The sequence below is a fragment of the Equus caballus genome, chromosome 27, assembly GCF_041296265.1.
Source record: "Equus caballus isolate H_3958 breed thoroughbred chromosome 27, TB-T2T, whole genome shotgun sequence".
NCBI classification, from domain to species: domain Eukaryota; kingdom Metazoa; phylum Chordata; class Mammalia; order Perissodactyla; family Equidae; genus Equus; species Equus caballus.
Window position 1 is genome coordinate 55,012,275 of NC_091710.1, and position 12,197 is coordinate 55,024,471.

At 38.6% G+C, this 12,197-nt stretch overlaps 1 protein-coding gene across 2 annotated transcripts in view; it reads left to right on the forward strand.

Moving 5' to 3' along the window:
* CSMD1 (CUB and Sushi multiple domains 1) overlaps nucleotides 1-12,197 on the forward strand; it is a 1,833,881-nt gene that overhangs the window by 1,723,699 nt on the left and 97,985 nt on the right. For both annotated transcript variants that reach the window (XM_023630572.2, XM_023630573.2), the window contains exon 50: nucleotides 991-1,176. In XM_023630572.2, the coding sequence (XP_023486340.1) occupies nucleotides 991-1,176 (186 nt within the window). The remainder of the gene's footprint in view (nucleotides 1-990; nucleotides 1,177-12,197) is intronic.

Sequence of the window (12,197 nt, forward strand, 5' to 3'; positions counted from 1 at the left end):
GTGTGCTTTCTCTCTCTCTCTATGTATATCTATCTATCTATCTATCTATCTATATATATTTCAAATGGTTGAAATAGCTGATCATAAATTTAGGCACAAGAGAAATTGTAGAGCTTGAATTGTCCAGAAGTTTGATTTATATCAGCACTACATTTTCTTTTTCTTTTCTGATAATTTTCCTTTGCACTTATTCAAGATTTTGATACAGAAAAAAAAAAACAGTCAAAAAACTCAAACTAACCCACAGAGAGTCCTGGTTCTTGTAGAACAGAAGGTGGTTTAACTTAAAACGTTTTTTAAATTTCTTCTTCCTTCATTCCACTTTCTTGTCTGGCCTTTCACGTGAGCTGACCTGCGCATCCCCCCAGGACTGCGCCTTCTGGTCTGAGTCTCTTCCTTTAATTCCTTCTCTGTCTTGGTTCTGTAGACCTTGTTTTCTGACCGATAATTTATAAAATAATAGATTTTGTGTCAATAGGTGCTCTTACCTAAGTTATTTGCCTTTTAACATAACTTCGTGGGGCTTTAAGGAAAATGAGTCTTTGGCCTCTGGGAGTAGTCAATAAGATCTTTGAGACCCAAGAGGGGGTGACTGTTTAATGCCAAGGAGTCAACATTGTGATTAATTTTGTGATGGCGAAGATGTTATTTTATCCTTTCTTTCCAATATTAAAAGAAGTAGAATGCATTACACTGTGTTCTCCTGACCATGGCCATCTGATAAAACAGTTCAGCGTGATGAAACTGTATGACAGCTGTCGGACCGATCTCCTGGAATAATAATTATAAAGATATTTTATTCTGACCAGTTTTCTATTGTTTCTCATTAACTCTAAGATCCTTAAAACTTTGAAAATGGGTATAGTTATGCTACAAATTAGAAATATAAATATCTAACAATTTTTGTATGTATTTGAGATAAAAATTTAAAAAAAGAAAATTTCATAAAGTCTTGTAAGAATAACCCTCTATTGTTGCATTTCTTTTCAGCTGTGTCCTGTGGAATCCCAGAGTCCCCAGGGAATGGTTCCTTTACGGGTAATGAGTTCACTCTGGATAGTAAAGTGATCTACGAATGTAATGAGGGCTTTAAGCTTGCGGCTAGTCAGCAAGCAACAGCGGTGTGTCAAGAAGATGGATTGTGGAGTAACAAAGGGAGGCCTCCCACGTGTAAACGTGAGTGTCCAAATGTATTTGCCTGTCTTTGCAGATGTAACTAGGAACAGAGTTCGTGGGGAGAACTCTGGATTCCAGTGTGCTGAGGTCCTCTGCCACAGCATTTGAGTGCTTGGTCTCACATCAGGCTAATAGGAAAACCAATTTATTCCATATAAGCCCTGCACTGTTGGAAGTTGGGCAGATAGAAAGAATCGTGTTGGTTCCATCAGTATCTAAACCATGTGATTCATATGGCAAATCCTGACGATGCTGCCATTTTCAATTTGGAGAGATGAAATGGAGAAGATATTGAGACATTAAGCCTGGAAATAGCATTCTACACAAAATATTAAAATATAATTCAATACAAGTTTCCTATTCATCTTCCATCTCATTTAAGTTCCTTGAAGTTAAAGGCAGTGCCTAGTGTATTTGAGTATCACCTGCTCTGCACAGAGCATTGATGCTCAACAAATAAGTCACTGATCTGTGAAGTGGGGTAAGTTTTCTGGAAAGCTGTTTACAGTAAATAGTAATATTCTTATAAGAGTCAAAAGTTAGGGTCCATTCTAGGACTCTAGTCTTAGAAATAATAAAGTCCGTAACGCAAAGCCAAAGAGAACCAGACACACACACACACATACATACCTGCACACACACACAATTTACCTCAAGATTTTCATTGCTGCTATAATAAAAGTAGCTTCAAATTGGAAATTATCTAGCTTCTAAAAATTTGAAATTATATACTATTCCTACATATACAATAATATTCTTGCTCTTATGATATTTGCAAAATGGATCTGCATGGTCTTCGATTTGAAACTTCGTTTATTGACTTCTTTTTGTGTATAGTATTTTGGTTGTGATGAAATTATTTCATCTTCTTAGATACGAACATATACATTTTTACAGAAAATAATTCATTGCTCTCCATAGTTTTCATTTTCCTTGCTAACATTTTCATTTATTTTTATTGCTAGTAATTATTGCATTTCCTGAGAGTCAGTCAGGCACCACTGAGAAAGCATTATTGCTTCTTACTTATTTTCCATTTAATAAAATACTATTTGATTATAATTAAGTAATAGTACAGGAAGCTAGGATAATAAGATACATTAGCATGTTTTTAAGCTCAATTCTTAAGAAAATTATTCTCTCAAAATAAGACTTTAACCTCACAGAGGACAATAACACATATATAATTTGTGTTGCTTATAATAAGAACAATTTCCCAGGCATTTAAGATGTTATTCACTTTGCACGTGGCTTAGAGATCATTAATAATAATGTATGTCATTTTAGTGTCTATTAGGTGCTGTATGTTTCAAATAGCTTTTCTATAAATCTCCTAATAACTCTGAAAAGATAGGACGCAGATGACTTACAAAGGAAGTGTAAGCTACTAATTTGCAGAGTTGGGTTTGAATTCAACTTTCACTAGTTCTCAACCCTATGCCCTTTTCATTATCCTAGGGTTTCCCACTCTGGTTATATGTTAAAATTGTCTAGGGAGCTTTAAAAAACACCAATGTCCAGGTTTGACCCTCAGGCCTTCTGAATTACTGATCTTAAGTAGAAAATAGGCATCAGTATTTTTTTTTTTTAGTTCTCTGATACTATGCTTCAAGTGTCAAATACAGGCTGTGGTTTAAAGGAAGAGGCATTTTAAATTTGTATACTGTCTGAGAAAGACTTGACAAATGACAAGGTAGCTATGTAAATGTAATTTTTATTTTAACATTTTTAAAAAATACTTTAATTTTTAGAACAACTTTAGGTTCACAACAAAATTGAGCAGAAAGTACAGAGATTTCCAGAGTACCCCCTGCTGCCCCTGAAGAGCCTCCCCAACTATCAACACCTCCCACCAGCATGGTGCACTTGTTAAAATCCATGAACCTACACAGGCGCGTCATTGTCATACAAAGACTAGAGTTTACATTAGGGTTCTCTCTTTAGTGGTGTACATTCTCTGGGTTTGGACAAGAGGATAATGACATGTATCCACCATTAGTGTCACACAGAGTAATTTCACTGCCCTAAAAATCCCCTGTGCTCTGCCTATTCTCTGCCCCCCCCCCCCAACTCCCAGCAACCACTGATCTTTTTACTGTCCCCATAGTTTTGCCTTTTCTAGAATGTCATGTAACTGGAATCATTCAGTGTGTGGCCTTTTCAGATTGTTTTCTTTCACTTAGTCATCTGCCGTTAAGGCTCCTCCATGTCTTTTCATGGCTTGATAGCTCATTTTTTTTTAGCACTGACTAACATTCCATTGTCTGGATCGACCACAGTTTATTTATCCGTTCACCTACTGAAAGACATCTGCGTTGCTTCCAAGTTTTGGCCATTATGAATAAAGCTGCTCTAAACATTCATGTGCAGGTTTTTCTGTGCACGTAAATTTTCAACGTTTTTGGGTAAATAGCAATACTAACATGATTGTTGGATCATATGATGTGCTAGGAGTATGTTTAGTTTTGTAAGAAACCACCAAAATGTCTTCTAAAGTGGCTGCACCATTTTGCATACCCACCACCAGTGAATGAGAGTTCCTGACGTTCCACATCCTCGCCAGCATTTGGTGATGTTAGCGTTTTGGATTTTAGCCATTTAATAGGTGTGTAGTGGTATCTCGTTGTTTTAATTTGCATTTCCCTGATGGCATATGATGTGGGACATCTTTCGTGTGCTTATTTGCCATATATCTGCCTTCTTTGGTGAAGTTTCTATTCAGGTCTTCTGCCCTTTTTTAATCAGGATGTTCATTTTCTTATTGTTGAGTTTTAAAAGTTCTTTGTATATTTTGGATAATAGTTCTTTATCAGATATGTCTTTTGTAAATATTTTCTCCCAGTCTTTGGCTTATCTCCTCATTCTCTAACAGTGTCATTTGCAGAGCAGAAATTTTTAATTTTAATGAAGTACAACTTATTAATTCTTTCTTTCATGGGACATGCCTTTGGTGTCATACTTAAAAATTTATCCCTAAAACCAAAGTCACCTGGATTTTCTCCTATGTTATCTTCTAGGAGTATTATGCCTTACTTTTGGGTCTTTGATACATTTCAAATTAATTTCTGTGAAGGGTGGGATCTATGCTATATTCTCTCTTGAGGGTGGACGCCCTGTTGTTCCAGCACCATTCGTTGAAAGGCTGTCTTTTCTCCATTTATATTGCCTATGCTCCTTTGTCAAAGATCAACCAACTATGTTTTTGGGAGTCAATTATTTCTGGATTCCCTATTCTTTTCTGTAGATCTATGTGTTTATTCTTTTGCCCATGCCAGACTATCTTCTCACTTCTATTTTTATTTGGCTAAACCAAAATGTGATAAAATGATACTTTTTTTCAAAATGTATTTAATATGAATTCAATAATTTGGAAACAATTAAAAGAGCATTTTCCAGTTTCCTACAAAATTAATCTTGTTTTTGGTTGTAGATATTTCCAGGGACATATTTGATTTTAGTAAAAATGCCCTGGTGGACATGAATACTTCTATTATCTTTAAAGCTATATGGGAATCATTTTGCCTGAGGATAATCGAGCTCAATGGGGACCACAGACACATAGTCTCAGTAGCATTTTATTTTAAGGGTGCCTCCAGTCTGTGCCTCTCACTTCACAGGTTGATGAAGTGAGCAAGAACCTTCCACCTGTCACTGTGATGTTGAATTGCTTCTTCCTGAGCATGTGCAGGACAGAATGCCTTCACAGTGGAAATGCAAACTATTTTATGTCTCCATGAGCCATATATATGAGTTAAGGCCATACCTCATTGGGTTAAGCAATTATGCATACTCAAATTTTTAGCTCTGCTTTCCAGCTTGGTCCCTAGAATGCCAATGCAAGTGGTTTATATCCACTAAAAAGTGGATTGAAATCATATAACTCCAATGTAAAAAGCAACTATGGGAGAATTATGAGGAAAAGCAGCACAGCATAGCTCTTTCAGTCCTTAGCTGGGGGTAGAGAAAGAGAGAAGCAGGGAGTTTCAGAAAGAGGGAAGCAGACAAAATGCTTGAATGCTGTGGAGAAAGTGTGTGAGATAACTCCTGTGGGCACAGGGAGCCAGAGAAATTCCTCACACCGGGAGGTGCAGCGTACGCCCGATGCGTTCACCCAGCATCCAGTGAATGTGCACTCTGTGCCGGACATCGGGCCCACAACCACCGGCGTGTAAAGGTTGATGGGACACAGCCCTGCCCTTGGAACCTGCACACGTGCACAGGACCTTAGACTAATGGCTCAGTAGAAATCATAGTAGAAGAGATAACTGATGGAGATGAGGTAAGACGAGTGTTCAGCCTAGGATCAGTCTTCACAGAAGAGATGGCAGTCTGGCTGGGACTGCAGCTTAGTCTGTGAAGTAATAGTAATAATTGGGACCATTTTTTTGAATGATAACTCTCAATATTTTACCTCATTAAACATTTGTCTGTGTTACATCATTTGTTTATAATGACAATCCTATGGAGAAGGCATTGTTTCCCTTATCTTACCAATTTAATAAAAAGCAAAGAACTTAACTTTACTACTCATCATAAAAACACCTGAGAAGTGTCTCATTGTAGCGACACCACCTTGTTGGAGGTCCCCTGCTGCCACAGGTAAAGCTGTTGGATGACCGTTTGGTACCATGTGAATGCTTTGGGCATCATGAGAACACAGTGATGTGTAACGTCCCCATGATCTGCCTGGGGATGCCCTGCACCTCGCTGCAGCATGTATTCAAGGCTCTGTGCATTCTACTAGCCTGTAAATATTAAGTATTAAACTGGTTCCGTGATAAGTGGGGGCAAGTATGAGGAGAGATGATGTGAGAGTCTCAAAGCTCTGAGCGATGCCTAGAAACAGGAGCAAAAAGAAGAAACAGAAGTGTAGGAGCAGAAACCAGGCTGTGAGTCTAAAAATGCACCCAGCTGCCCACAATCAGGTGGAAGGGAACTCAGAATAGCCATCTGGACATTCTCCTCCGTCCTTCCTCCATTCTCTCTTCCTCTCCTCCCACCTTCACTCCATCCTCAAGTCCTGTCAACTCCACCCACAAAGCACGCCTGCCCACTTTGCGCCACTCCCACACCACGCCCAGTAACCGCTGCTCACCGCACGCCTGAGACGGCCTGTCACTCATCATCCCCAGGCTCCTCTCGCTCAGAAGCCAGACTGAGCTTCTAAGCATGTGACACTCTAATCGAAACCTGACACTTCTCTGCTGAAACCCCCGAGAGTGCTCAGGTGATGAGAGCAAAATTCATAAACTCCCTCTTTATTTTGAACTCACTTCTCCGGAAGAGAAGAAAGGCAGATGTAATGAAGAGGCCGACCTGGAACCTGACCCAGCTCATGTCTGGATCCGTATATGCGTATTTGGGTGTTCACACCATAGTGATAATAGTTCCTTTAAGACTAGTCCTCGACCCCCTACTCTCTTCCAGGCTGGATCCCAAAAGCTTTACACAAGTTCACCCATTTATCCTTATGCGGTAGGCAATTTGTTATCCCTTTGTACAGAGGGCAGATGAGAACCCAGGAAGGGTGGGTAAGTTGACCAGAGTCACAGACATAGTAAGTAGCCACTCGAGATTTTGTTCCAGGAAACCTAAAAGAGAGTTCCTGTTCCTAATTTCTGTGCTGTTCTGCCTCCAGGAACTGATTACTATCCTGATTTTTAAGTCTTACGTGTTGTAAAACTGAGCACACAGACAGGAAAAAAGGTGCCACTTTAACCGAGCACGTACTTCATTCTGGGAAGTTTTAGATAGCGATGGTAAGTGAGCCTGTCCTTTGAGCATATGTGGTAGACCCAAATGATTTCAAGGGCAATGTATATTTATGTCTAAAAGTTTCTGGAATCAGGAATTAGAGGCCTGTAGCAGTTCAAAGGCAAATGTCACATCAATTAAGAGAACTATTCTGTGCTTATGTAAAGTATGATGTTACAGCACATGAGGTGGCTTAATTTATATACACATTTGAATTTTTCTGCTTTAAATGCACATCTAGATGTACAATTGCCTTAAAGTTACAATGAAAAAATTAAATAACAAAGTTGCTTCTCACATACAAATGAGGTTCCCAGTATAAGGAAGTTATGGTATGTTCAATTAAATGATTCTTAAACAGGAAAAAGTCAATTTGCATTTTAAAGCCTTTTTTGATACTGACCACTTGTTCAGTAACACAGGGAAATAAATATATCATTTATAATAAAATGGAAAATCAACCTTAAATTTTCTAAGGGTCCTCTCAAACTTTCAAGTATTTCTTTTCTCCCAGTATTTATTAGACTATATAAAAGGGAGATATGGACATTTCATTAAAATTCCGTGGTATTCAAAGGCTTGAAAACCTGTTTAATTTTTATTTGGGGGAGAGTGTTTGCTTTACTTAATTTAAATTAAAGAAATTGGGCCGAGTAAGCATAAAACTCTACATTTTAGCCAGAAAATTTGGTTACTTTTAAATTCTGAAATGTGTATTTTCCCAAGACCAATTCCTCTGTATATTTTGTTGCTATGACACAATTTTATAAGTTTCTTTGCCAACTGCAATAATATTAGATCAGTACACTGAATCTCGAGAGATAAGAAACACTCCAGCTCTGATAAATAGTAAATGTAAATGGTAAATAAAATTAGTTCATCTCACCCTCAGGTTTACTCAAATGAAGGTTGTAATAAATAACAGTGTTTCAGTTTGCATGTTCCCTGAAATGGTACAAATCTCCAAGGCAGATATTTGAGGCTTATTTCTTTTTATTTTAATTATTTATTGAGACTGGATTTGGATCATTGAAGATATGATTCATGCTGATGACATAATAGAACAAGGGAGAGCTATTAGTATTAATGCCTTGGGTTTAAGAGTTTGACAAAACGCTGGGTAGATGTGCATTATGTGCTTTGCATTTAGGAGAAAGCAAGACCATTAAGATTACCTTCCAACGAAAAACAAAGTCAACGTTGTAATCTCAATGTGTAGGTGCTTTTTTTCTTTTTCAATTAAAGCTGTAAGTCACTGTTAATAATTTATTAAGGACCTACTATGCACCAGGCACTGTGAGCATTTTACATGGTTAAATGCAATGTGTATACATTTTAGGAAAGTGAGAGCAAGTTGAAGTCATACCACATAGCTTTATATGACCTGTAAATAGCCCAATCACAAAAAAACTAACGTTATATAAATAAATTATGTATCTACATATATGTATGTGTATGCATTCATCCGTATGTAATACACGTGCATATATTTGCATATATAATACATATTGACATGTGTGCATGCCTATATAAGTAAATTATATACATACATATTTTTATATGTGTATGCATGTGCATGTTTGTATAGATAATATATATTACATATAAAACATTTGGGGGTATAAATTTATCCCCTTAGTCCCTTAGAAAATGGTCTTAAAAGTGCTTATGTCATTGCCTTTATTAATTCTTCCTATTTTCAGAGTAGAGCACTTGTTATTCTTTCCATTTAGCATGCTGACAAAGATCATATAATCACAAATCGCATTGCTAACCACTGTGTTATGAAACCACTGATACATCTGGTATTATCAAGTTTCCAGTACATGCTGGGCATTGTTGGAGCATTTTACATGCATTCCATCTTTGAGTCCTTCAACAAACCTATGGGGCACTATTTTAGCCACATTGTATAGATGGGAACCAGGGAGCCAGAGAAGTGAATGACCCCGAGGTTGCATGGTCAGTCGGTGATGGAGTCAGGACTGCTGTCCGCCTGACGCTGGCCCTCTGGTGCATGCCCCCTGCATTGTATACGTGTAGCTACTGCAAAGGCCCCGTTTGCGCCTACACTGTGCATTTGTAAGGGATTTCAGTTCAGAAGTTGGCAAAGCCAATGAACAAAGGCCCGGTCCCCACCTGATCTAGATGCGCGATCATGATGTGTGAACTATATACACATTTTTAAAACTACACATTCAATCTCACAAAAAAAATAGGAAATTTCTACACGCGAGACATGAAGCACATGTCTATCTCTGCCTTCCAAGGCTGTTTGAAAAGACAGTCTAGACCAAAAGGTCAGTTTAGTGCCTCAGCTGGCCCGATGCACAAGACACCGTCCTGCCCCAGCCCCGCCCACTGTGACCTGCCCCTGTGCCTGGTGCAGACTGGAGAACAGAGTTGGCAGGTGGATGCTGACTCGCTGTAGGACGAGAGAGTCCTGGGCTCTGACGTGTTAGGCAAGCCTCCACGCGGTTGTTAAATGTTCACTGAAAGCGCGACTGATTTCTCTCCTTGACGCCAGGGGACATCACTGTGCAGGCGGGTCTGCAGTTCTGTGCAAGGCAAGGAGTCAGCGCCAGGCCATCGAAGCCTCATTCTGGTATCCATCCAATGGGGACAGACCTCAGCTGTGGTGTATCCTGTGGGGACACAGTGTTTTAAGGCTGTACGTTGCAATTGTACAAACTTTATGTTCCTCTCTAAAATGTCTTGGGGGATGCTGGTGCTGTTTTGGAGTTAAGACACTTACCCCAATACGCAACCATTTCAGGTCAGCTTCAGCCCTGAACAGTCAGGGTCAACCATGTTCCAGTCAGTATGAGTTTTCCATCTCTTATTTTGTTTCGTTTCCAAAGATGGAACATGGCTCAGTCCAGCTTTTTGTATTAGAGTTGTGAACTAAAGCTTCGCCTTGGCTCCCTGAGAAATATAAGAAAAGAAAGTTTCACGTAATTGCTTAAAGAATGGCAAATACATGTTTGTTTTACTTTCGGTCATTTATGACCTGTAGGTATTGGAATATACTCATTATTCTTGTTTCATCTCTAGGAAACATAAGCCATTAAGGGCAGGTGTGTTTGTCTATCTGGTTCACGGCCTTATCTTCATAACTCTTTGTAGAATGAATGAATGTCAGGGCTCCTGTTAAAACAGATCTAAGGCAAGTATCCTCTTACACAAACAGTAAGTTGCTCCACTGTAACCAGAGTGACTCACGAACGTCAGGGGTCTTCCCCTTTCTAAGCGGGATAGGTGAGTCCTTTTCGTGCTGACCTAGGGCTGAGCGGTGCCAGGCCAGGCAGGTCGCTGTCCCTGATCTCTGATCGTCAGGCTGTAGCTGCTCCAAAAAGGCTTGTACTGCCGGGTCAGGCACAGCATGCGTTTGTTAAAATGCAGAACAATTGTGAAGAACTGAAGTTGGGCATGGTTATATCCGCGATTTTGATGAATCAATGTATTACACCCATGCAGGACTTTCATGGCATATTCTGTACATGTGTTGACTTCTAAACTAGTAACTATTGTATACTGTTACGTTGATGATTAAGTTTATTAAATATGCATACTAACATCTTCCTCTTTCATAGAACAATTCTAAACCTACTGTTATGCAAAGATAAGAAAATTAACACACATTTCTATCTCTATATGAGTCCTTGAAAGAAATGTCTCTGCACAAAGATGGGGTACAGTTTATTTTCTTTGAAATGTTAAAAACATGTATCATCCCAAAATAATATTTCCTCACATCTATCATTCATATTGCATTTTTTGAAGGAAAAAATAACCTGGTGCTGTGTATGATATTATGTATTAAATTATAAGAATTTAGGAAAATTTTGAATGTTGCCAGAAAGAGGTTTTCAAGTTTCGTATTTCACCTCAGCGCTTTCTCAGGCATGTTCATGATATGACACGTGGCCTTCATGTTTGGGGTCTTAGAAAAAGAAATTCATATAAATAGGATTTACTCGTTCAGTATTAATGTCATCATAATGCTAAAAATACAACAAGAAACATAGAATGTATTTTCAAGTCATGTGTGTTTACTGCATAGTACACAAATATTTTACTTTTAGAAACATTTGGTATTCATTTGAAAATTTGGTAAATTATTTTGTTAAACCCTATAAAATTTCCTTTTTTTTTTAAGTCCAAAAGGGTTGAGTGCTAGTGATTTCATATAATTCCACCATTGTCAGGAGCTCTCTAATTTTAGATTCCAACTATTTTCATCTAGTTGGTTAGGAAACAAAAGCTTATCATTTCTTATACAGAGGCATTCATGATTATTGATTGATATCAATAAAAACACTTTAAAACTCTAAACAAAGAAAAGAAAGGAAAAATAGTATGACTCTGGAACTTTTCTAGAGATGTCAACACATTTTAAACTGTTGTCAAATATTGCGAAATCTTTCTTTAAATTTTTCTCCCATAAAAATGATACTCATAAGTATCTTATATTATTATTTTACTAAAACATTCAAATCTTCTACCGATTTATCATTAAATTATTTTAAATAAAGATATATAATTTTCTTATTCTGATATAAAAAGAATACGTATATATAGGTGTGCTTTTAAAGACAGCTGTCTACACCTTCATTTTTCTTTTCACTCAATAATAGTGAAAACACATCGCTGTTAAAAACCAAAGGCTTCTAAAGGCCACGTGTGCTGAGGGCCTGAAAGTTAATGTTTTTGGTGAGAGAATTTGGCCGCATTACCATTTTGGGGGAGTTAGTAGATAGAAGATGAGGAAATAGCTAACATAAGATTTGAACGATCCCTCCTTATTTCGGTCTTTTCACGTGCCCCACGTGGTGAGAAGCTTACTTCTCAGCGGGATGTAGAAGGAAGAGGGGCGGGCCGCCACAGGGAAAGAGACCTGTCTGCCAGGTGGTCTGAGCACGAAGACAACGTTAGCGGCTCCCCCCTGCCCTTCATTCTTCCTACAATGCACCCGACACCTACGCTCAGTGCACTCAGTGCAGGGCCAATGGTCCCCTCCAGGAGCCAGAGCTAGATGAGGGCCGTTCCTTTCCAAAACGCCTTTGAAGAATCGTTTATTGTTAGCCTGAATGAAGACAAGGGACTGAGGCAACTGGTGGTGACTTTAGTTGGAAGAACGAAAAGTCCCTCAAAGTTGGAAAGGCAGGACCAATATGGGACATCTCTCTCATTCTCTGTTCACACACACACACAGACACAGACACAGAGACACGCACACACAGACACATATCCACACACAGAGACAG